Source organism: Oncorhynchus clarkii, chromosome 13 (genome assembly GCF_045791955.1).
Source record: "Oncorhynchus clarkii lewisi isolate Uvic-CL-2024 chromosome 13, UVic_Ocla_1.0, whole genome shotgun sequence".
Classification (NCBI taxonomy): domain Eukaryota; kingdom Metazoa; phylum Chordata; class Actinopteri; order Salmoniformes; family Salmonidae; genus Oncorhynchus; species Oncorhynchus clarkii.
The window spans coordinates 43,612,042-43,638,516 of record NC_092159.1 but is presented as its reverse complement, the minus strand read 5'-3'; the positions used below and the strand labels follow the sequence as shown (position 1 = coordinate 43,638,516).

The window sequence follows — 26,475 nt, the reverse complement described above, 5'->3', positions numbered from 1 at the left end:
GCTGGTAAGGGCACAGATGACAGACAGGTAGGATTCCAGTTGAGGTGGTTAAATAATGCAGAAGATGCACCAGCACAGAACAGCACCGCACAGTGTATGTAGTATGAATGGGCTAAGGCACTTAGTGGTCTGGCATCTTGCTTTAACCAACGTGTGTGTGTGTGTGTGTGTGTGTGTGTGTGTGTGTGTGTGTGTGTGTGTGTGTGTGTGTGTGTGTGTGTGTGTGTGTGTGTTTGTAACACAATGAAAGCTAACTGGTGGGAAACAACAAGGATGGCTGGAACTTTCTCTCACTACTGATCTTACTACTCTTACTATGACTACTGATCTTATTCTGTGAGCTGTAGATCGCCCAGCATGCTCTGCTCCACTTGACCGGTGGGTGGAGCTACAGATCTGATTTGATGAACTAACATTACTGATATAATTAACCACAAATACTTCACAGCTTTTTGGACAGAAACATTGACAGAAATGACATTATTTTATTAGAAGAACATTCATTTATAAGGTCAAATGAACTCTTATGTACAGAGAAAAAAAGTTGTTAAAAATATCTTGATATATTGTTCTTATCCTTGTTCTGTAATAACATTAATACTATAAAACAACCATAATGTACAGTTATGCTCTATCATAATATATTTTCATATATACTACCCATAACAAACAGCCACGTTATGCATAATGAACCACAATATAGTCGCAAGTGGTATTCCTTGATAAATCCACAGGCTTTTTCTAAAGGAGGAAGTAATAAAATAACTTTACACTCAAGGCCGAGGTATGTAATCTGAATGGCTCGCCAAAAGGAAAGCAACAACAACCATTTTAATTGGTTTGATAAGGAATATCTCATAGTTGATAAGGTAACATTTGGGAAGGTATACAATATTTAATATTTTTCATAGACTTTAACATATAGTTAAGAGGTCATCCACTAAAAAGACCGATCTGTCTCAGATATGTCACTCCAAACCATGGATACAACATCAGAATATTCCCCCAAATACATGTACACCTACATGTAATATATATTTTCTTCGTAAAACTAAACATGATGCCTATTGCCAGGTATTGTCATCGGATCCATGGAAATCTTTTGATATGTCAACGTGTTCATCCATTTTCCCATTTTCCCTCAACTTCCTTTTTTGTCAATGTTCTTGTGAGTGGAAGTACCAAAACAGATGGATGACTGGATGGGTGGACAGCACGACTTTGAAACTTGGGATGAAGGTTGAAGACTTGGAGTTACCACAGTTAAAGTCCAGTTCACTGACAGAAAAAAAACCTCCCTTTACCAAATCTAACAACCCATGTAACCATCAGTCTTCTCCCAGGACTTGACAACCCCCTTTGTCTCCATCCCTCTTGACTCATGGATGCCATAGAAAATGTCTCAGCTGGGGGCAAATACTGTCTCAAACTCTTTGAGGATGAGCTCCACAATCTGATTCTGGAAGACCATGTAAACGGTGATGTTGGCCGACTCAGTCTGGGGCCTGAGTAACGTTGGGCCAAACACGATGGCCACACTCTGGACTGACATACGGTTCTTTTCCCCAAACTCAATCACTCTGGAAGAGAGGAAGAGGAGGGAATGAGGAGAAGAGGGTGTGAAAGGAAGTATGAGGAGGGTGGAAAGTGTTTAGTATATCAGTTATTTATATCGTCTTTATAGTTTTATGCAAAACAATAGAATTCTATATATATATATATATATATATTTTAAAAATCCAGTTTCTACCACAACAAGCACTCACTTGAGGAGATGTTTGAAAAGGAGGTGCATGGTATCGTGGTTGGGCAGGGGAAGGGACCTCACCAGGTCACGGAAGTATGACACCTTCTGAGGATAGTCCTGTATTTCTACCAGAGAAAGAGTCATCCCAAATGTCAATTTATTCACATCCTTTTCATGCTATTTAGGTCTGACTATGTCAGTTCATTACTATCATGTCATTTGAGTCTGACTATTGAGATGCATGCAGAATGTTTTATTAGGGCCTGGCCTAGACTTACTGATGGCAGCGATAAACTTGTCGAAGAAGCTGTAAGGGAAGAGAGGTTCAGGCAGCTCCCTCAGGAAGAGCTTCAGCGCCCCCGTGATCACATGGATCTCCTCCCACTGACCATCCTCTAGGTCCAGATTTTCCTCTGGAGGGAGCGAGGGAGGGAGGGAGAGAGAGAGAGAGAGAGAGCATGAGGACAGAGAATATGGTTGATAATACTGCAAGATGCTCCATCTACAAATGCATTACTAGTCCTTGAAACTTCCTTTACCATGATCTGCTTTGTGGCGTAGTCTCTGAATGACAGCTAGATTCCCACTAACTCTGTAGATCCCATCAATGTCCAGACCTAAGGGGAATGTACAATTGTGTTACCTCTTTAGAGGTGGTAAAGGTAAAGGTTGATATTACGGTATCAGGATAAAGAAGTAATACCTACCTCTAATCTCCACTGCCCTGATGCACTTCTCCACAAACCTGGGCACAGTGCTGTTCTCTCGATGGCACAGCGTGTCCAGATGACAACCAAACACATTATCTAGAGAACCACGATGAAGAACATTATGAGTGGGTAATGATTTGGAAATGCATCATAAGGTACAATAAGGTTACTCTGCTGTGTCATATAAACATGCTATAAAGCCCAGTCTCACCTCTTATGTAGCCCTTCTCCTTCACTGACTGCAGTGTGGGCCTCTTCTGGAGGAACTTGCGTAGTTTGGTGCGGACACGCCCCTGATCTGATGACTCGGCACTGATGCCTGGCGTAATTTTGGTGGCTGCTGGAGAGGGAAATGAATGATGGGTGCAGCTTTCGTTAACTACCTGATCTAATGCCCAGTTATCAAATATTGACATTTTACACCTATTTACACCTCAAAAGCATTGAAAGACCTGGTGGTTCGTAATAGTAGGTTGTCGGACACTAATACTTACAGCTGGTCCTCTTGTCTCTGTCTGAAGCAAGTGGAGATTTCTCCATAGGCTCCTCCTCTTCCTCTTCCGACAAGTGATCTTGGTCCTGAGAGAGGAGAGGTTATAATGAAGACCGACGCCCCCTTGGCCTACTCTAATTACAACTTGTTACATAGACACCTCCTGGATACTCACCAGCTGTCTGACAGTGTCCAGTATGATCCTGTGCCAGTCACAAATGATGCTTTCTGTGTCATACTGGACCAGGTACTCACACCCATGACGTGTTTTCAACTGGAGCGGGAGAGGGAAAAAGCCATACCTAGAGTTAAATTCAATTCATTTTGATTCAGTTCCTGAATTGAATGAAATAGAACTGACTTCAACCCTGACAAACCTTAAACAGAGCCCATACCTCCAGAACGTTCTTCTTGCTGGACTTGTCCTTGGGGGCCCAGCCCACAGTGGCTCCCCGCAGCTCCACTGTGTACTCTGGGGTGATCTGATTGGTCTTGTTCTGAGGAATCACGGACCAATGACATTCATTCAACAGACCTGGTGGTTCGTAATAGGTTGTAGGACACCCAATCCTGACAAGCAAGCAAATCATTCTTTACGAATTCAAAGAGTTTATTTTCTATAGTGGTGGTTGTGGGTGGTTACTGTAGCAAAATGTTCTTACAGAGTTTCCCGAGGGTGCAGATTTTGGGTCTTTGTGAAACGTGAGAATGCCTCCATGCAACACTGTCCATGACGGACTCCAATTTTTCCTATTAGAAAACCAGAAAATAAGGAATCATTGGTCCATTGCGCAAATCACAATGTGTTGTAATTTCTGCGGTTGACTTGACATTACCTAATTCTTTTCCCATTGTCGGCAACCTTGGTTTTGTTCAGGATACCTGCCTTCTCCAGTAGATGTGTCTAAAACGAGCAAAATAGAGACAAATATTAACAAAATAACACAAATGACAGAGGGAGAGTGTATGAACATCTCTACTAATGGTGATTACCAGGAACCCACAGACCTCAGATCAGGTTTAAAGATGTTGTTAGTCATATTGTACTGTACGTACATCAGTGGAGGCTGCTGAGGGGAGGACGGCTCATTATAATGTCCCCAATAGAGTGAATGAAATCGTATCAAACACATGGCTTTCATGGTTTTCACTGACATACCTAGGTAAATGAGTTAAGCAGTTAGTACTCACATTGGGCCATATGCTACTGGACATTGCCCATATGCTACTAGCTGTTATGAACATTGGACTGTTCATGTTAGCAGATTATTGTAATTGTGGGCTATATTTCTAGGCCTGGATAAAGTATTGCTGTGACTTTGCAATGCATATACTAGGCCACTAGGTGGCAGCAACAAATGTTTGTGTTGGCAGTGTTCCAGGTTATGCTGAATTCTTGGGCTATGAGTCCACAGGTAAAGAGCAAAGAGTATAAGTAGCAGATTCTTTGCACCTTTGAAATGTGAGTCAGGTGTCAACATGGGTGTGGTCAAGCTTAGTATATGTGTGTGTGCATCTGTGTGCATGAGTGCACAGTTATACATGCTTGGGCGTGAGCATGTTTGCATGGATTCATAAAATGGGAAATGATCCTCTGGGGTTGACTTTGCTTATAGCATTGACATTCAGCACTTTAACATTACTGTGCCTACTACATAAGACAGCGTCATAAGTACATTCAGCACAATGCTTTGAAAGGCAATGTAATAAAATATGATGTCAATCAGATCTGAAAGTACTACCCAACAAGCCACCACTTGCAAAGGTCCAACAAAAAGAAATGCTCCCTCTCCCCACTAGGGGGTAGAGTCAATGGTGGTCTATCCTGACACGATCATTTAGTACAGTGTTGATTCAAATAATCTAAGCTTGATGAAGAGTTGGTTATTTGACTCAGCTATGTAGTGCTAGAGCAGGACGATTTTGGAAAGCCCTGATTTAGCAGATGCTTGTTATCCAGATCGCTTTCTTATCCACACACGAAGCGGAGAGAGAGAGAGAGAACAACCCATTCAAAGTTAGTAGTTTCACTTAAACACCACATAAGAAACTCTTAATCAGCCCTTTTAAGAGCATACATGTATATAGTATCTACTGTAACCAATATCTAACCCATTAGCTCCCCTTCCCAAGCGCCGTTAGTTCTCCTATCCAGTTCTATACTATGGTATGTTAGTTAGATCAGAACACCCACACACCACCAGAATGCAATGCCTATCAGTCCTGACGTGGGCCGTAAGAACCTACGTGCTCATGATGTGAGTCTGTGCTCAGATGTGACAGTCTACTCCGTGCTCGCAACCTATCAGTCTTTATGGAGAAAACAATACAAGTCTTCAATGAATAGAATAATGGGTCTTCAGCTTCTTTGTCATTTAGAAGTCCTTGTGTGCTGTCTGTACAGCAGAGTACATTTTATTGAGTTAGTAGAAGGGTTGGGGTCAATTCCATTTCAGGAAAATAATGAATTAAATTAATAAAATTAACGATAAAATCATTGTTAAAAAATAATGCAATTTCCAATTCAATTATTGTGTGTACTTGTCTAACACATATAATTTATTATTGAGGGTCAGTAGAAAATGACCTGACAAAGATCCCTATGGATTCAAAACCTTATCGTGTCGTACGTTCTTACTGTACTTACATGGTGTGGCGTCTCAGGGGAGTTGCCTGAGCTGGATGCTTCACTGGTGACGTCCGAAACGTTTCTCCTATGTGTTGGAAAGAACCTCTGCCAAACGCAAGGGAGGGAATTGGGTTCAGGTTGGTTAGTCAACAGTAGTCGATAGGGACTTATTGTTCAAACAGAGCTTCCTTCTTCAGCAGAAATCCTGTCAAATTTTATGAGTCATAATTCTATCCGCTTTCTCCCCAGCCCCCTCCATTCTTGTTGTAGTTTCTCCCATTTAGGTTTGTAAGTGACCTCCAGAGAGGAAATCAACTAGGACAGGTGTTTCCATCTCCTGTTGAGGGGGTCAACAATGACACATACACAACGACATCATTCCACAAGGGCATTGTGCATAAAGCTGTGAGGGCCAGGTGTCTCATGTCAGGGACTAGTCCTAATGGCTTGTTTGCTTGGGACTACCAGAACAGCAAATTCTGCAGTTTCTATGTTCCAATACCGTAGTGCCAAATTCAGTCTAGATGCCAAAAGGAGATTCTAATGGTCGATAAACATCTGTTTCTATACCAACGGTGTGAAACCTCCCTCGAAGTCCCTGTCCATGCTCTAGGCTCCCCAGCTACTCACGTTGTCTTCTTGGGAGGGGCCAAACTGAGCTGGGCCCATGGTGTGTCTCCAGTTCTTCAGAACCGGCAGACTGTCCTGGTCCACTCCATTCCTCACCTTGGGCAGACTGGATGCAACCGGGAGCTGAGAGGGTTAACAGAAACAAACAGTGTAAAGGCCCTGGCCTATTTAATCAATCCCAGCAACTGGTTATCTGAGGTAGGGGCATATTTGTTTCACCTATGTGCAGTACAGTGTCACCCCATACAATGTCAAGTTCTTTGAGACCTGGTAAAAATACACTCAACAATTCCTTGAAATTACAATATTGCTTCTCTTCACCTCTGCTGGAAGGTTCCACTGGGATCTGGAGCCGTCTCTCAGGTAGTAGTACGTCTTTCCTTCTTGATCCCCAGACTTGAGCCACTGCCAGGATATACACACACACAAGACAAAACAGTGTATGACACACACTGCATGGTTTCTCAAACCGCTACCCTTTCAAAGCACTAGACCTCCATTCAATACACTTACCTGCTCCTGTGTGCGTTCGCTGGTGAATACGGTCTTCCCATCTGCCTCCATGGAGCGCTTCCAGCCTGCCGGGACACTGTCTAGAATGGCCCGGGGTATGACGGCCTGTTTAGCCTGCGGAATTGGTAGGAGGTCTTTGGGGAACACCGAGGAGGAAGTGTCTGGAGCCTCGTGGTCTTCTGTCAGGTAGTCTTCCTTTGGGAGAGGGGGCTGAGGAACAGAAGATTCGCAAATACTTTTAAGATGGAACTCAAACTGAGTGGCCAATTTATAAAAAGTTTATGACATGGTTCATAACATGCTAGCGATTCTGCTCAAATGGCAAACGTTCTTAGTAACTTGGCTAGTAACACTTTGAGAATAAACAGCAAAAAACATGTGTATGCCATAGCAGGCTTAAGACATAACTAGCTAATGAACTAAAGAAACAAGACTCCCTCAGGACCATGAAGTAGATGTTAATGCACTGGTGTCTGACAGAGACTGCTTTAGCAGTCAACAATCCAACAACACTTTCCATGGTTCTGTATTTTAGAAGCCTTATCTGTTGATGAGCTTGAAACAATGGCTATATTAGTCAAATAAAGCAGAAGCTAACCCCTACCGGTCCTCTGTTTGGGAGCTTCAGCACAGGAGGCTCAGTAACAGGAGAGGAGGGGGCGATGGGCTCCGGAGCTCCCCAGGACGTGGCCCCAGAGGTGGGGTTATAGAAGTAGTTTCGACCGGTGGTCTCATCCAACACCTGTTCCCAGTTGGAACCCTGGGATGAGGCTGGGGACAGGCCCGGGGACAGGGCCGGGGACAGGGCCGGGGACAGGGCCGGGGCCAGGCCCGGGGACAGGCCCGGGGACAGGGCCATGGACAGGCCCGGGGACAGGGCCGGGGACAGGGCCGGGGACAGGCCCGGGGACAGGGCCGGGGACAGGGCCGGGACAGACAACGCCTCCTTGGGCAGCTCCATGTCTGTGGAGGGGAGGGTGCTGCGGGGGTCGGCCCAAGTGGTTTGGCCCGTGACTGGGCGGTAATAGAACTCTTTCCCACTGTCCTTGTCAGTGTGCACCTGCCATCCCTCCTGGGTAAGGGGCAAGTCAGGACTCAGAGCTACTAACGGCGGGGATTGTGGGATGTTTTTCTTCAGCTCGGTGACGTTGGCGTAAACAGCAGTGTTGGGGCTGGCATTTTCCACCTGGAGACAGAGATGAAAGAAAAGTCAGGTCAGTCATCAGGAATAACATAAGGAATAAACGTTTCACCCCCAGTCCTAAATGGCCAGCGAGCCACTAGTCAATAATCTCTTGTGCTCTATATGAACAGAGTACTGACTGCCTGCGTAGTACTACCTAAACTCACCTTATTTGCAGTGAAGCCAATGGCCCCATCAGCCCCTATGAGAACAATCCGTGAGAATCTCCACAACACAAAAGACAGAGGGGAAAAAAGTTCTCTCTACCTGCACCTCCCTTTACTCCCATAAAGTAACAAAGCACTGACTTGGGATCAAATATCGTTCTCCCAACCCCTTTGTTCAAATAGGCTGAGTTACCCAACTCCTCACAATATGCCCATTCTTACAAAGTGCAGGCATTTAAAGAGCTACATGTGGATCTCACTTTTTAGTGTGTTTTTCTTCTTCTTAAAAGAGCACAGACAACATCAACATTCAATTGTAAACCTTTTTTCAGTTTTAGAGGAAATGGCCATACGTCAGTAATATCTGCATCCAAAAAAAGTGATCTGTCCTGTTAATGTCTTTCCCGAACCCTACATACATCTCAGGGGTGTGGAAGTGAAGAGCAAAACATCACATCTCAGACAGAGGAGATTTCCACCACGTGGAGTGGGGTAGACCACAGGGAGCTGTGTGGCAGACCGTCACTTCATTGACAAACACAAGCACATTTCAACATGAGCCAGACATGATAAAAAGTTATAAAGACTGGGGAAGTTTGAATGACAACGCAGATGATGTCACAGCTAAATACAGTACTATAGGCCACATATACATTTGAGTAATTTAGCAGACACTCTTATCCAGAGCGACTTACAGGAGCAATTAAGGTTAAGTGCAGACAGATTTTTTCACCTAGTCGACCTTTCGGTTACTGGCCCAACGCTCTTAACCTCTAGGTCTACTGTACCTGCCGCCCTCACATGTAGGCTAAGTACTGCAGGAATACAATTAAATTCAATTGGCACAGACACAAAAATTAGGACAGGCTGAGTGAAATGACCATGAAGTCTTAGATTAGTGGTCATGAAGGAAAACAGACACCCAGAAAAGTCACAAGCCTGTGCCTGAAGCTACGGCAAGCCTTAAAGATCATGTCGGTCATATTCCCTGAAAAAGGCACCTCTTCGAATAATGTAATGATCAAATATGTTGCATCCCATCAGGGGATATAACATTCTAACTAGTAGATCCAAAAGCAGAAGTATTGGCAAGGACATACCACCGTTTTTCAGACCATGTACCAGTTCCTTCTTTTGATTACTACCTGGCTTGAAGAGGGGCTTTTTTAAATTTTTTTAGCTTTGAATACGTTTTTAAGAAACACTGAAAAAGCCAGAGACCAGGGAATAACTGTCTTCGTGTTTCCCAATTCGCACCTTGTAAAACAGACATTCGTCATGAAAAAATAGCTATAAAAGAAAAGCCTGGCTCAGAGGTAAGGTTTCTTTCGTGTCGTCAAGACTCTTCTGTGTACCACACACGTACACTGGCCTGAACACACAGACGGACTGTACAGACCTAAATATTTTCAAGAAAAACACAAAGATACATGGCTGGGTGGAGGGAGGGAGTCAACTGTCCAACTGTCATTTCCTCTCAAGATGGGCTAATGGACGTTTTGAACATAAACACACATCCCAGTTGGGACACATTGATACACACACACCTCTATGCCTGAAGGTACTCTAACATCTAAAATACACATGTGCACAATGAGAGTATTAGTTCTGTGCTGGAATGATGCTGTAGCAGATAGCATGGATAGTGTTTCTTTGTGCTGTGACGTCACCTTCTCTGAGACCTGAGGTGTTTGTCAGAAGCTGTGGTTCCCTGGTTTGGTGGTACCTAAAGGTTAACCTGTGATAAGCGAGTCTGCCCACTGTTCATGTCTTATGAACAGCTGGCATTGATTGTACAAAACATTAGGAAATCCTGCTATTTCCATGACATAGACTGACCAGGTGAATCCAGTTGAAAGCTATGCTCTCTTATTGATGTCACCTGTTAAATCCACTTCAATCAGTGTAGCTGAAGGGGAGGAGACAGGTTAAAGAAGGATTTTTAAGCCCTGAGATAATTGAAAAATGGATTGTATATGTGTGCCATTCAGAGGGTGAATGGGCAAGACAACATTTTTAAGTATGGGGTATGGTAGTAGGTGCCTGGTGTGAGTGTCGCAAGACCTGCAACGCTGCTGGGTTTTTCATGGCCAACAGTTTCCCATGTATCAAGAATGGTCCACCACCCAAAGGACATCGAGCCATCTTGACACAACTGTGGGAAACATTGGAGTCAACATGTGCCAACATCCCAGTGAAACGCTTTCAACACCTTGTCGTCCATTTCCCAATAAGTTTAGTCTGTTCTGGGCAAAGGGGGGTGCAAATCAATATTAGGAAGGTGGGTATGTGTGTGCATGACGCAACAGATGACAACATTATAAAAAGAACTCCAGACTCTTGTACCAACATAATTGTTTTGTTATTCAAATGGTACCTGCGACAGACACACCCTAGCAACCACCTGGGTTACAAAGCTGCAGGAGAGAGGTTGATACTCACAATCCTAGAATCACTATACAGTCCTGCTTCATTAGACAGAGTAATAAACGCTACAAACTAATAAACACGCCTTGGGCAACGCAGAGCATGGGCAGCAGTAAATATGCAAGCAAAACTAAAAACAAACACTCACTCACTTTCAGGTTTCGATTAACACCACCTGATAAGTTCTTCTTTGCAGTGGGAGAGTTGTCTTTGGAGTGTGGCAGTGACCTGGCTGTGGAAAGCCCCAGTTTTTCTAAAGTCGATATTAATGAAGCTTAGCCTTCCCCTCTTCCTTTAAAGTAGCAACACAACAATAAGCTACAAGTGCAGGTGCGTGTAGCAGAAGAAACTAAAATGATATTAATAACAGATGCGTAATGGTAATAAAAGTGATTGTGGTGATGATTCTTTCAATCAACCGGAAGGAAGCACATTGTTTCTTATGAGCTAAAGCCTCCAAGCTAAATAGCATACCAGCCTCCTCAAACCAAACTAAATGGAAAGGCTAACAGAATGACTGGTTCACACACAGCAACGTGAACATTTTCTGCCAGTCAGCAATACCTGTCATGCCAACCATTTGTTTGGAGTCAAAGTGGATAATGGCAGTAGTGTGACTTTTTGTAATCTCTCTAGGATAGGCCTGCTGTCACAGAAGGAGAAGAGATATCACACCTTTACATCAGATTATGTTCCTGGCTGCGTGTATCCAAGCAGGTTATGGTCAAGTATTAACTTTCTGCTTGTGACTCGTTGTCAATGATTGATATCTACTAGCAATGGAAACCAAGATGGCCTTCCTCCCTTGTAGTTTGACCCCTTCTCCCTGGCTGGGGAAAACCTTGTCATGCCCGTCATCATAATATTATCACACTTACAATTACATCAAGCCTTTTGACACTGCATAAACAGGAACAAGGAAGTCAAAGACAATTTGAGATGTACATACTGTACCCAATGTGTCATTTATGATAATGTAATTGCGTAGAATGTGCCAGAATATTCGAGAAATTACAACTGATTGACACTTTACAGTTTAAAATGAACTACAACTGATTGACACTTGATGGTTTAAAATGTACTATTGTAAAACCACTGTAGTGGAATAGAGATACACTGAGTGTACAATATATTAGGAACACCTGCTCTTTCCATGACACAGACTGACCAGGTGAATCCAGATGAAAGCTAGGATCCATTATTGACGTCACTTGTTAAATCCACTTCAATCAGTGTAGATGAAGGGGAGGAGATAGGTTAAAGAATGATGTTTAAGCCTTGAGACAATTGAGACATGGATTGTATATGTGTGCCATTCAGAGGGTGAATGGCCAGACAAAATATTAAAGTGCCTTTGAAAGGGTTTTATGGTAGTAGGTGCCAGGAGAACCGGTTTGAGTGTGTCAATAATTGCACCGCTGCTGGGTTTTTCACGCACAACATTTTCCCATGTTTATCAAGAATGGTCCACTACCCAAAGGACATCCAGCCAACTTGACACAACTGTGGGACACATTGGAGTCAACAAATCTGTCGTTCTGCCCCTGAACAAGGCAGTTAACCCACTGTTCCTCGGTAGGCCATCATTGTAAATAAGAATTTGTTCTTAACTGACTTGCCTAGCTAAATAAAGGTAAAAAAAAAGAAACATTGGGCCATGATCCCTGTGGAACGCTTTCGACACCTTGTAGTCTGTGCCCCGATGAGTTGAGGCTATTCTGAGGGCAAAAGGGGATGCAACTAAATATTAGGAAGGTGTTCCTAATGTTCTGTACACTCAGTGTATATGGACAGATTGGAACTATATAAGAGCATAATCTCAGTCTCGCTTTATACTGTCTTCATCTTAACTCTTCGAACGCTCACTCAGTATTGACCCTAGATATTAGATGAGGTGACTGAATGCTGCATGGCAGTGAGTGCCACATGGTTTACTGGTTGATGTCCCTTTCCATTCAATCAACAGTGGACTGACTCATCAATTCCTCATATTAATAAATTGAAGAAAAAACAGCTGACACTATCAAGGTTAGGACCCATATTCAGCCTGTAGATATTTAGAGTAATAGTAAGTAGCCTATAGAGCATGACAGAAATACCCCCCTACAGAACAAGAACATCATGGTCTGGGCTAATGCATAATCACAATCTATACCTGAGCTATTTTGTATCTGAGGGTCAAACACGGTGTATGTCAGAGGTCATTGACAGACACTGTGGTCTATGTCATTTTCATATACAAATGTACAGTATATTGACAAGATAAGTCAACTGGAGGAAGGTCATGTTTTCAAAAATGGAATGTGTGCTCAAATAATACCAGGCTATTGCCAGTGACCAAAATGCAATTTGATAGAAATTAATGCTTACTCTGAATCACTGTAATTTACACCACATGTATAATACATGTACTAAAACTGTTACAGTTAGTAGCTATTAATGCGCATAACATCCTATTTAATCAGACAATAACCTCAATCCAAATCTAAACAACAAATGGAGCCATCACAACCATAAAAAGGGCAAATTACCTGTTTAAAGTTTGTTTGGTTAATCTCAGGCTCAATGTAGAGCAGACTATCCTTCAAAGATATCATTTAGAAGATATAGACTTCAGTTGTCCCTTTATCCAGTTTTAAAGTACAGTATTCACCTCACTATTCCACACTGTACACTCACACACTCCATGCCATGTCAGGTACGCTACAGTACAAGTAAAGCCACTGCCTAGCAGCAGCAAGTCTTGGGAGTGGTTGCAATGTTCCTCAGTTTAACCCTCTCTTGCCTGCATAGATCGCGAGTGCACATAATGCACAGAATGCAGCCAACACAACACTGATACCTTGCATAACTAAATAGGAACATTTTAGAAAAGCACGCATGCGTGTAATTGAGAAACACTCAAGGGAGTATCTTTACTCAAAACGCCTGTTTACATTTAGCTAATTAAATAATTATGCCAGGAGAGCATTTCAGGATTCAGAAGATCTGCAAACAGTTCTGCTCAAAAACTTGAGAGTGTGTGTGTGTGTGTCAGTGTTTGTGTGCAGACTGGCGTGGCGTGGGGGGCTAGCCTATTGGAGTGGAGTATGGAAACGTGTGTTTGTTTCCAGTTGTTTGGGGTGAGGCTTGCAGCCCTACAGTACAGGAAAGGGCTCCTCCTTTGTTTGTAAACACACAGCACAGCGGCCCAGGGGTGCTGCTAACTGGGTACTATGGCTGGGTGGGTGTACCTACTTTCTACCAGCTTGTCACATGTGCAACTTTACTCCACACACAGAGACGTGTACAAAACTCTCCCTCGCCCTCCATTTTGTCAATCTGACCATAATTCTATTCTCCTGATTCCTGCTTACAAGCAAAACTCAAGCAGGAAGTACCAGTGACTCGCTCAGTACGGAAGTGGTCAGATGACGCGGATTCTGAACTACAGAACTGATTTGCTAGCACAGACTGGAATATGTTCCGGGATTCATCCGATGGCATTGAGGAATATACAACATCATTCACAAGCTTCATCAATAAGTGCATCAACGACATTATCCTCACAGTGGCCGTACGTAGTACATATCCCAACCAGAAGCCATGGATTATAGGCTACATCCACACTGAGCTAAAGGCTAGAGCTGCCACTTTCAAGGAGCGAGACACTAATCTGGACATTTATTTGAAACCCGTTATGCCCTCCGACCAGTGGTGTAAAGTATTTAAGTAAAAATAAAAAAGTACTACTTAAGTTACTTTTTGGGGTACTTGTACTATACTTTACTATTTATATATTTATATTTTTAACTACTTTAATTTTACTTCACTACATTCCTAAAGAAAATAATGTACTTTTTACACCATACATTTCCCTCGCACCAAAAAGTACTTTTTACATTTTGAATGATTAGCAGGGCAGGACAATAGTCAAATTAACGCATTTATCAAGAGAACATCACTGGTCTTCCTTACTACCTCTGAGCTAGCAGACTCACTAAACACACCTTTTGTTTGAAAATGATGTCAGAGTGTTGGTGTGTGCCCCTGGCTATCCATAAATACATTTGCTTAACATAAGCAATTTGAAATGATTTATACTTTTACTTTTAATTTTGATACTTAAGTATATTTTTGCAACTACATTTACTTTTGATACTTAAGTATATTTAAAATACTTTTAGACTTTTACTCAAGTAGTATTTTACTGGGTGACTTTAACTTGAGTCATTTTCTATTAAGGTATCTTTACTTTTACTCAAATATAACAATTGAGTCCTTTTCCATCACTGCCTCCGACGAACCGTCAATACAGGACTAAGATTGAATCCTACTACACCGGCTCTGACGCTTGTCGTATGTGGCAGGGCTTGCAAACTATTACGGATTACAAAGGGCTACCCAACCGCTAGATGCCCAGTGATGCAAGCCTACTAGACGAGCTTAATGCCTTCTATGCTCACACTGAGGCAAGCAAACCTGAACCATGCATTAGAGCACCAGATGTTCCGGATGACTGTGTGATCACACTCTCCTTAGCCGATGTGAGTAAGACCTTTAAACAGGTCAATATTCATAAGGCTGCAGGGCCAGATGGATTACCAGGATGCATACTCAACGTATGCGCTGACCAAATGGCAAGTGTCTTCACTGACATTTTCAACCTCTCCCTGACCGAGTCTGTAAAACCTACATGTTTCAAGCAGACCACCATAGTCCCTGTGCCCAAGAATGCCAAGGTAACCTGTCTAAATGACTACCGCCCCCGTAGCACTCACGTATGTAGCCATGAAGTGCTTTGAAAGGCTGGTCATGGCTCATATCAACTCCATCATCCCAGAAACCCTAGACCCAGCACAATTCGCACACTGCCCCAACAGATCCACAAATTACGCAATCTCTATTGCACTCCACATTGCCCTTTCCCACCTGGACAAAATAAACATCTACATGAGAATGCTGTTCAGCATTCATCTCCATAGTGCCCTCAAAGCTCATCACTAAGCTAAGTACCCTCAGACTATACACCTCCCTCTGCAACTGGATCTGGGACTTCCTGACGGACTGCCCCCCGGTGGTAAGGGTAGGCAACAACACATCTGCCACGTTGATCCTCAACACAGGGGCCCCTCAGGGATGCATGCTTAGTCCACTCCTTTACTCCCTGTTCACCCACGGCTTTGTGGACACGCACAACTCCAACACCACCATTAAGTTTGTCAATGACGCAATGGTGGTAGGCCCGATCACCGACAATGATGAGACAGCCTATAGGGAAGGGATCACAGACCTGGCAGTGCGGTGCTAGAACAACAACCTCTACCTCAACATGAGAAAGACAAATGAGCTGATCGTGGACTACAGGAAAAGGGGGGCCCATTCACATTAACAGAGTTGTAGTGGAGCGGGTTGAGTGCTTCAAGTTCCTGGGTGTCCACATCACCAACAAACTATCATGGTCCAAACACACCAAGACAGTTGTGAAAAGCGCACAACAATGCCTATTCCCCCTCAGGAGACTGAAAAGATTTGGCATGGGTCCTCAGATCCTCAAAACATTCTACAGGTGCACCCTTGAGAGCATCCTAACTGGTTACATCACTGCTTGGTGTGGCAACTGCTCGGCATCCGACCGCAAGACGCTACAGAGGGTAGTGTGTAAGGCTCAGTACATCACTGGGGCCAATGTTCCTGCCATCCAGGATCTCTATACCAGGCGATATCAGAGGAAGGCGTGATATCAGAGGAAGGCCCTAAAAATGTTCAAAGACTCCAGCCACCCAAGTCATAGACTGTTCTCTCTGCTATCACACGACAAGCGGTACCGGAGTGCCAAATCTAGGTCCAAAAGGCTCCTTAACAGCTTCTACCCCAAGCCATACGACTGCTAGCCTTTTACGGCTGCTGTCCCTGTACAGGGATCAACATCAGCGGAAATTCAGAGTGACAACTAATAGTACTCGATAAAACTCAAACTTTCATTAAAACACACATGCAGGGTACTCAATTAAAGCTACACTCGTTGTGAATCTAGCCAACATGTCATATTTTTTAAATGCTTTTCGGCGAAAGCATGAGAAGCTATTATCTGATAGCATGCAAACCCCAAAATACCCAAAGGGGACGTAAACAGAATAATTTGCGTAGCCGGCGCTACACAAAACGCAGAAATAAAATATAAACCATTCATTACCTTTGACGAGCTTCTTTGTTGGCACTCCTATATGTCCCATAAACATCACAATTGGGTCTTTTTTTCGATTAAAATCGGTCCATGTATACCCAAAATGTCCATTTATGAAGCCCGTCTGATCCATGGAAAAGCACCACTCCAAAACGCTACGTCATTTTTCAAAATTAAAAAAGTTACCTATAAACTTTGACAAAACACTTCAAACTACTATTTTAATCCAACTTTAGGTATTAGTAAACGTTAATAATCGATCAAATTGATCACGGGGCGATCTGTATTCAATAGCAGCACGTTTGCAAATGATGCTCCATTTTGTCTCTCTCCAAACATCCGCTTGTATGGTCGATAACAGGAAGTGCCTATTGGTCATCTGACCAAGGATTAACTTCAATGTAAATGCCAGTACTGGCGACATCGTGTGGAAGCTGTAGGCATTGTAAACAGGGACCCATCTATTTTCGCTTGCCATAAACAATACAGAGACTGGCGGAGTGATTTTTTGTGTGAAAAGTTTTCCTTGGGATTTCGCCTGCTAAACACGTTCTGTTATAGTCACAGACGTGATTTAACCAGTTTTAGAAACTTCAGAGTGTTTTCTATCCACACATACTAATCATATGCATATACTATATTCCTGACATGAGTAGCAGGACGTTGAAATTTTGCGCGAGTTTTAACAAAAACTGCCCGAATTCGCAGCCTCCTTAACAGGCTAGACAGTTAATCAAATGGCCACCTGGAGTATTTGCATTGACCCCTTTTCATGCTGCTGCTACTAGTTGTTTATTATCTATGCATGGTCACTTTACCCCTACCTACATGTACATATTACCTCAATTAGCTCGACTAACCTGTACCCCCGCACATTGACTCGGTACTGGTACTCCCTGTATATAGCCTCGCTATTGTTATTGTATTGTGTTACTTTTATTTGTTGTTTTTTGGGGGGGATTTTGTTGAATTTTTCTCCCCAATTTCGTGGTATCCAATTGTTACTATCTTGTCTCATCGCTACATCTCCCGTACGGGCTCGGGTGAGACGAAGGTCGAAAGCCATGCAAGCAGCGCTGCTTCTTTAACACAGCGCGCATTCAACCCGGAAGCCAGCCGCACCAATGTGTCAGAGGAAACACAGTGCACCTGGCAACCTGGTTAGCGTGCACTGCGCCCGGCCCGCCACAGGAGTCTCTGGTGCGCGATGAGACAAGGATATCCCTACTGGCCAAACCCTCCCTAACCCGGACGACGCTAGGCCAATTGTGCCCTAGACCACTGTGCCACCCGGGAGGCCTTATTTGTTTAGTTTTAACAAATATTTCTTTACTTACTTTACTTTACTTACTTTACTTTCTTTACTTACTTTAAAAATATTAAATAAAGGGCTTGTAAGTAAGCATGGAAAGGTGATTTGATATGTATCAGAAACAGAGAAGAGTGCATTTATTGCTTAAGAGCTATAGAAAATGTTATAGTACTGTGAGTGAGACATGCTCAGATGATCGAAAGCTCATTGAGTCATACTGCATGTTACATCCTGTCAAATATGTATGTTGCTGATTATACCTCTACCACAAAGCATCTAGCAGTTATTTATTCTCACGATGTTGCAGTCAGACACAGGCTACATTTAGAATTACTTAGCTATTAAGGCAAGACAAAAAGTTCACCCTCTCATGACTGTCTACACTTGAAGAGTATATTTCCAAAATGCTATATCCACCAATATTTCACATTTGGGTTTTTTCATCAGAAGTGGTTGCTTATGGGTACCTTCATGTGTTTGTAAAATATTACTGTTCTCAGATTTTCTATTAATAGATTTTAGATGTGTATGAAAATGTGTTTTTTTGCTAAACGTTATACAGTATATCCATTCTTTAGCCGGAATGGGATGTTCGTATCCTGTTTATTTGACTGTGATATGTGGTTGTCTCACCTAGCAATCTTAAAATGAATGCACTTACTGCAAGTCGCTCTGGATAAGCAATGACTAAACAATGTTTGTATATATTGATGTCACAAATGTATCATTTGTAAATTTCTTTATACAAAATGTAGTTATTTGTTATATTTAAATGTGTAAAACCTAGCAGTACTAATTTATCTGGGAGTGAGGCGGATATATGATATTTAGCAAAAAAATATGATTATTTGTCTCTCTGAAATGAAACCATCAAACGATAGATTTGAAACAAATACATGTCTGTCATTGAACAACCCCATGCCATGATTAGATAGTGAAAAAACACACCAATCTCTTTCATAATTTCTTCAAACAATAAAAGCTAATTTACCAACATGTCTGAAAATGGATATATAGCGTAAAGTTTTTAACTCATACAGCTTGGGTGGTTTACAATAGTGCGTTATCAGGTTAAGGGGTGCATACCTTGAATTATTTGGATACAGTCGTTATAAATGATGAATGGATTCTTCCTTATGTAGCTGCTTACAGAAGTTGACCAACTCATTGGCTGTCACCTTCTAAATATAATGTCCACAACTCCAAATGTAATTGAATGATTCCATGCTTCTCAGCCATGATAAATGATAGTTTAATGTCACCTACAGTTCGGCTTCCATATAACAAACATTATTGTTTTTCTGTGCTGTAAGTAGACCAAGTCACCTGACAAAAGGCCACAGAATCAAAAGCCGAAACCTAGGAATCACACAATGTTTCTTTTGTGTCAAACGCAAAGAGGTGAACAGACACAGAATGTGGCTGAAATCCAATCGATTGTTATTGTGCAAACATGCATGGAGTCCTTTTTAGTGAGCGGCCATGTTTTAAATACACTTCAGTTTGTTTCTTACTGGAACTCGGGCTTTTGTGTACCTGCTTAAATATAACAGAAATCAAACTGTGCAGGTGAGAATGAAGCAAATACCTCTAAAATAGTGGAGGCTGCTGAGGGGACGACGGCTCATAATAATGGCCAGAATGGAGTGAATAGAATGGTATCAAACACATGGTTTTCATGTGTTTAATACCATTCCATGAACTCCATTCCAGACATTATTAGGAGCCGTCCTCCCCTCAGCAGCCTCCACTGCAGTCTAAAAGTAGTACTATGTTGACTAAAATGTAAACCAAGGTTACTAATCTTTGTGCCGGTTCAGATATTCCCCAGCAGTCTATAGGCATGTGGTGACTTGTCTCAGTTCTGATCAAAATGTATTAAGTGACAACAAGTTTTCTAACAAGAAGTGTCAAAAGTTGAGTAGTCAATAAAAAGATAAGATATTGAATACATAGGATGGTTACATGTGAATTACTTTACACAGATAGTAGGCAGGACAAAGAGCGTTACACACATTCAATGGTTAACTTAACACTGGTGAGAATTTAAAACAGGCAGGCAATAATGACTCGAAAGTCAAACATTAAACTACTTTTTACTATATTTAAACTACATTAGTACAGCATGAACTTTGAACTTACCCTGGCTCTATCTATCGCATTCTCAGTGTCATCAGATCACGAACTTCTGACATAAATGCCTGAGTACGTCAGAAGTATGTGAGTCTAGAGTATGTCTAGATTCTGAAGTACTATTTTCACAAGCATATATTCAACATGAAAAATATTAATATGATTATCTCCAAAATACCCTTTTTATTTAGCTAATTTTTATTTTTAAAAATTGGAACAATATACTCTTTAAACACGTCCAATTTCCAGAGTGGCTCTGATGATGTACTTGATGTACTTGTAGAATATATGTCCTTAAATTGACTAAATCAAAAAGGGTAGTTTTGAGATATTAATATTTTTAATGTTGAATAAATTAATGTGCACATTTTTTATTTCAGAATCAAGACATACTCCATATGTTAGAGCACACTATAAAGGAGGATAATGGCACCAAGATGTTGTCTGTATCATGTGCAGTTCACAGATCATAGGGTCTTACAGGAGGCATTTATTGGTCTAAAAAGGGCCTAAAATGGCCACTTTCATCATGATTTTTTCAAAACAAAATGTTTGTTATACAAATGTAAAAGCATGTCAAACATCCTTCCTCTGAAGTTTCTATACGAGATCTGCCAAAACGATCTCTTTGCAAGATTACACCCGCTGGCGTGGAATCGCCCACTGAACAACCCTGATCTAGATCCTCCCTAATCCCTCTCGTCTCTCCTACAATTTTCCTATTATCTGACCTAAAACATGTTCATGCACTTTTTACAGCTCTTTAAATCACTGTGAATGTGAGTGGTATAACCAGAGAACTTTTACATTTTCATATGTTTGAAAAGTTGAAAAGCATCCTGGATTGATTCCCCTCTTCCCCTGAAGTTAAACTCACCACTTCCTGCCGCCATGGCTCAAAAAAGCATATTCTCCGTTGACGTCACCTCAGCAGTGCCGCCCTGTAACTGACCCTCTTTTCCTTTGTCTTCCATTTTTTCCTCTGGCCTCCCTATTTCATTATCTCTGTGGCCAAAGCATTAAACGGTCCACGCCAAAGCATTAAACTGTCCACAACCTCATGACTAACGCTAGCATATAGAACCTCATGTGTTTCTCCAGACTATTGTGTGTGATGTCACTGGTTAGCAGTGGTCATGCTGATCACCATTGTATTCCTGCTCTTTTTCTTTTGAACACACTTCCTTCACCACTATTGGTAATTGAGGAGTCACAGATTCAAGACTGAACTATAGATATAGTCTCCTGAGAAGTTGAACTTGTTCAAAGAATCAGTTGACTGCAACTTTCAGTGAAAAAGTCAAGTTACCAGAAAATAAATATGGTATAGTTTTAACTTGAATATTTCATTGCTTCGTGAACAACAGGTTTAGACTAACAGTGAAATGCTTACTTACGGGCCCTTCCCAACAACGCAGAGAGAAAGAAAATAGAGAAATAATAGAAAAGTAAAACACTTAATAAGAAAAGTAATAATAAATACATAATGAGTAACAATAACTTGCCTATATACACCAGGTGCCAGTACCGAGCTGTCGGGAGCTTCATGAAATGGGTGTCCATGGCCAAGAAGCCTAAGATCAACATGCGCAATGCCAACCATCGGCTGGAGTGGTGTAAAGGTTGCCGCCATTGGACTCTGGAGGAAACGCGTTCTCTGGAGTGATGAATCATGTTTCACCATCTGGCAGTCTAAAGGACAAATCTGGGTTTGGTGGATGCCAGGAAAACGCTACCTTCCCCAATGCATAGTGCCAACTGTAAAGTTTGGTGGAAGAGGAATAATGGTCTGGGGCTAGGCCCCTTAGCTCCAGTGAAGGGAAAACTTAACGATACAGCATACAATGACATTCTAGATGATTCAGTGCTTCCAACTTTGTGGCAACAGTTTGGGGGAGGCCCGTTCCTGTTTCAGCATGAACATTCCCCCTTGCACAAAACGAGGTCCATACAGAAATGGTGTGTCGAGATCAGTGTGGGAGAACTTGACTGGCCTACACAGAGCCCTGACCTCAACCCCATCAAACACTTTTGGGATGTATTGGAACAATACAATACAACAATTAGGTGAGCCAGGCCTAATCAGTGCCCAACCTCACTAATGCTCTTGTGGCTGAATGGAAACAAGTCCCTGCATCAATATTCCATCATCATCTAGTGAAAAGCGTTACCAGAAGAGTGGAGGCTGTTATGGCAGCAAAAGGGGGACCAACCACATATTATTGCCCATCATTTTGGAATGAGTTACCACATACTTTTGGTCATGTACTGTGTGTACATTTAACTAGGAATATTATGCCTGATAAAAACAGTAGTAGAAGCGCATGGGATGAGACAACATCTTGTGCAAAAAGGGTCAATGCGGACAGTCCGGGTAGCTATTTGGTTAACTATTTAACAAACAATTTAGCAGTCTTATGGCTTAGGGGTAGAAGCTGAATATGTGGATGTTGCCAGGAACAACCTTGATTTTCTCAACATTTAGTTGCAGACAGTGCCTCCCTGTGGTATCTTAAGCAATGGAGGAAAGAAAATGTCCACCATCTGTGAACAGGTTCTTCTGCACCCTGCACACAGTGTTACCTGTCTGACTTGATATGCTATTCCAACTATTTGCTTGGTCTCTGTAATTGCTGTGCACAAAGCGAGACACCAGTGAGTGTCTGTCTATCTGCCTGCCTTGCTGTATAGGTCAATGGACAACTCCCTCAACCTTCCTCCCATTCTTACTTCCTTGAGACAGATGGTACGGAGTAACTGCCACAAAAGGAGGTCAAATTGTTCCTTTTCATGTTTGACCGTTGGCGTCTAACAATATGAAAACATGATCTCTTCTAAACAATGTATTCATAAAACAGCTGCATTTTACCAGACTAATCCAACATGTATCCTATAATAACTAGCCACTTCCTATGGAAGGGCCTCCCAGATATTAAACTTCATGGGATACTATTACTCTATGAACTGTAAAAGGCCCCATAAAGGCCCTACATTACATTGTAATGTAGGGCCTCACCTTTAATCATCCCTTCATAGGCGCATACATAGTGTGAGGGAAAGGCTGTGGCCCCAATGCAATCATATAGGCAAATCGCCCTGCAGGTTCACTACTTACAACTACTTTACAGATAATACTTTTACCTGTGTCTGTGTTGGAGATGGAGAAATGGGAGCGATAACAGGTGTAGGTTCAGCCACAGCAGCAGGACTCACTGTCGGGGCCTTCTCCACTATTATAGGGGACTCATCCAGCTTCAGGTCCAATATGGATTCATAAATATTTTCAGAGTCCTCCTTGGATTCGTCCTCAGGCTCCACACTAGATTTCTCCTTTTCTCCCTTTTCCAGCTCCAGAGGACATTCCGGCTCTTTCAGAGGTTCCTGATGGGGAATCCCGCCACCGGTGACCTCGGCATCAGGAATGAGGGGCCTCTCCACTGGGATGGCCTGGGAGGGTCGGTGGAGGGGGTCAGCTGGGCTGAAGCTGGGGGCTCGGGGGTTCAGGGAGAGAGGTTCCTCCACCGACAGGGAGGAGCCGAAGAGCACACCGGAACTCAGGCTTAATTGCTTCTTGTGTTTGGCACTATTGTTGGCTTGAGGCGAGGGCACTGTTAATGGAACCTCAAGGGCAACGTAGGAGTGAAGGCCCGGCATCGAGTCGTTCAGCCCGCCGCGCTTCAATGCCCCGGGAGACGGGTCGTGGAATTCTAAGGGTACGCCAAATGTGGACATGCGGTGCTCAGTCTTCTGGTGTCTCTTCGGGGAGCGGAGGCGGATAGTCACCTCATCTCCAGCCCTCGTTTCTGCCCGGTCTGGTACATAGTGCTTTTGGACTGGCACTGGCACCGGCCCAGGAACCGGGACCAAATCGGGACTGGGTGGGTCAGCAAAGTCCAGCGGGGATGGGAACTCTGCGGGGAGCTCCTTGACGTATTTAGCAGGTATATAGAAGGGCCTTGCTTGCTCGTTCTTCCTCACGTGCCACCAGTGGTCGTTGGTCTTGGCCAGCAGGATGTAGCGTTCGTTGGGCTTGATGGACACCAAGCCCCCGTCGCGGCCCGTGTACTCGTACTCAAACTCTACCAGCACCAGCCCCATGTTGCAAACCAAGGAGGACATTGTGGCAGCGTGGTGGCCGTGGCAGTGTCCGTTGTGGCCACCCACCCCCTCCCTTTCCCCAAGGACGGTCAAGGCTCCACTGCAGCCCTCCTAAAAGGGAACAAAAAATATATAAAAACTGGGTCACTACATTACTCATACTTTACAAAGGTATTGCATTACCTTACTGTTTTAAATGTATATACATATACATATTGCAGTACACATGATCTTTTCACTATCAAATGCTAGTATATAAGTATATCTGTACATGGGAATGTGTACATTAGGTCATTCCAGTTGAAGCACCAACACTACAAAATATGTGTTCAGCAAACACAGCAGATCTCTCGATGGCCACGACCCACACGCCCATTGTCAACAGATACTGTTTAACTTCAAAGATACCCAGCTGCCAAGTGGTCAAACACACACTACCAGTAGATATAATAGTCAACCCCCTATAGCTCTATATCATAACAGCACATAGATCACTGATTGTGACACATCTGGACATCTGTCAATACAGCAAATGTGGAAATGACATGCTGTTCTCCATTTAGAAGTTCTTTAAGGAAGTCCTTTAAGGAAGTTGGTTGGAATGCATCTGATTTGGTTGATATGCATGTCCATTTTAGGGCTTAAAATGTACTGTTTTAAGCCCTAAAATGGACAAGTGTTATGTCATGAAAAAAGCTAAACATGTCATATGTTCCCTTTTAGCTTTCCTAAACGATTGTTCTGACTATACATGTCACCACAATGTGTCAGCCTGTTAAGCTAAACCCTAGGTATTATCTTGGGGAGCCAATGCAAGTATTCGGGTCTCTGGCAAGGTTACTCATCACACAAGCGTCGTCACCTCTTGTTGCACTGACTAACTAGTTTGGTAGAGTATGATGTTATTTGGTAGAGTATGATGTCATTTGGTAGAGGATGATATTTTCATGGTGTTGGTCATTGTAAATATTACAGATTTTCCCTGAATGGTGAAAAATCACAGCACCGGAAGCCTTTCCTAAGCTTTAAACATCCTATAAATACCTTCTGTCTCTCCTCTCCTCTGCAAGTTGTTTTGTCCCAGTCAATCATTTGGCTAACCCTTATTTTTAGGACTTTAATGAATATCTGCATTGCTTGATTTGCGAGTGTGACAGTTTAGTGGTAGTTCCTTCCTCTCTTTAGGGATGGGGCGTACACAAAGAGAGAAGCAGGAAAAAGTTGTGTTGTTCTCAGCAACATGCCAAAATATATCATAACACCAACCAGTCCGTGGCGGGCCTGACATCATGAAACAGGATGTGCTCGCGATGGAAGTCGTTCCTCATCATAGATCTGGGAGCAGCATACCCTACACTAATACCCTAGTACTAACTGTAATCCTTAGGGCTCAAAACTGACCTTAGATCAGCTGAAAAGTCACATGCATGCACATACAATGCACACACACACACACACACACACACACACGTGCGTAAACAGACCTCACACGCAATAGGAAAATGACATATCCATTCTGACATCATAGCCTGTTTTGGTCTTGTCTAAGAGTAGCTTACTGTGACGTGTCAAAGTGAGAACAAGTTGACCTCTCTCCTCAAGGCCAATTTAGAGCAGTCAAAACATGTCGTCATAGAAACCAAGTGACCCCTCTTTCTCTCACATCTTGAGAATATCACACAGACACACACCCACACACATATATGTCTCTCTTATCTCAGGCCACAACGCTAAACCACACACTGTCTACCACTCAAGGAAACACAACTCTATTTAACCTAAGGGAAAGGGTGGTATTTGCCTATTTTCAACACTGAAAATGAAAATACATTGCACTTGTATGCTTTTTCTATGTTTTTATGTCAGTATTCTCAATTGCAGGTAGATTGAACAGCTTTCTTCATTATTACTAATGACTGATACTCTGCATACTGCTTGCCATTGTGTGCAGGCCCAAATACCAGTAGTCAAACATAATGAGTACTTTAACACTACATAGCATACAGCATGTTCTTGTACAGGTGTCTCCTCTCAACAGATTTGTCTTACACACCAACTTCTCTTAGAACAACACAGTGCAGCTTGAGCAATTCCCATAGACCAGTAGAGCAGCCCACAGAGCACGTCTGCCAATGCTACGACGTGTCTGGCTTGTATTTCTGGTCTAACCTGATTCTACTACATGATCAGAAGTGCTCACTACTCAGGTAATTAACCTGTGACGAAGGACTGACAATCAAAAATAACTCTGGGGGGGAGAGGGGACA

General features: G+C 42.7%; 1 protein-coding gene across 1 annotated transcript; it reads right to left on the bottom strand.

Annotated features, from left to right (window-relative positions):
* Nucleotides 1-487: 487 nt before the first annotated feature.
* On the bottom strand, nucleotides 488-24,315 carry LOC139364828 (rho GTPase-activating protein 27-like). The gene is made up of 18 exons (XM_071101961.1): nucleotides 23,252-24,315; nucleotides 7,321-7,908; nucleotides 6,723-6,932; nucleotides 6,531-6,614; nucleotides 6,210-6,332; nucleotides 5,598-5,684; nucleotides 5,198-5,260; nucleotides 3,787-3,854; nucleotides 3,613-3,700; nucleotides 3,346-3,447; nucleotides 3,126-3,224; nucleotides 2,952-3,036; nucleotides 2,669-2,797; nucleotides 2,455-2,553; nucleotides 2,287-2,364; nucleotides 2,026-2,160; nucleotides 1,767-1,872; nucleotides 488-1,580 (listed from the first exon to the last, which is right to left on the bottom strand). Exons 1-18 carry the CDS (start codon nucleotides 24,227-24,229, stop codon nucleotides 1,403-1,405), a joined length of 3,300 nt encoding a protein of 1,099 aa, XP_070958062.1. The 5' UTR covers nucleotides 24,230-24,315; the 3' UTR covers nucleotides 488-1,402.
* Nucleotides 24,316-26,475: the final 2,160 nt, after the last annotated feature.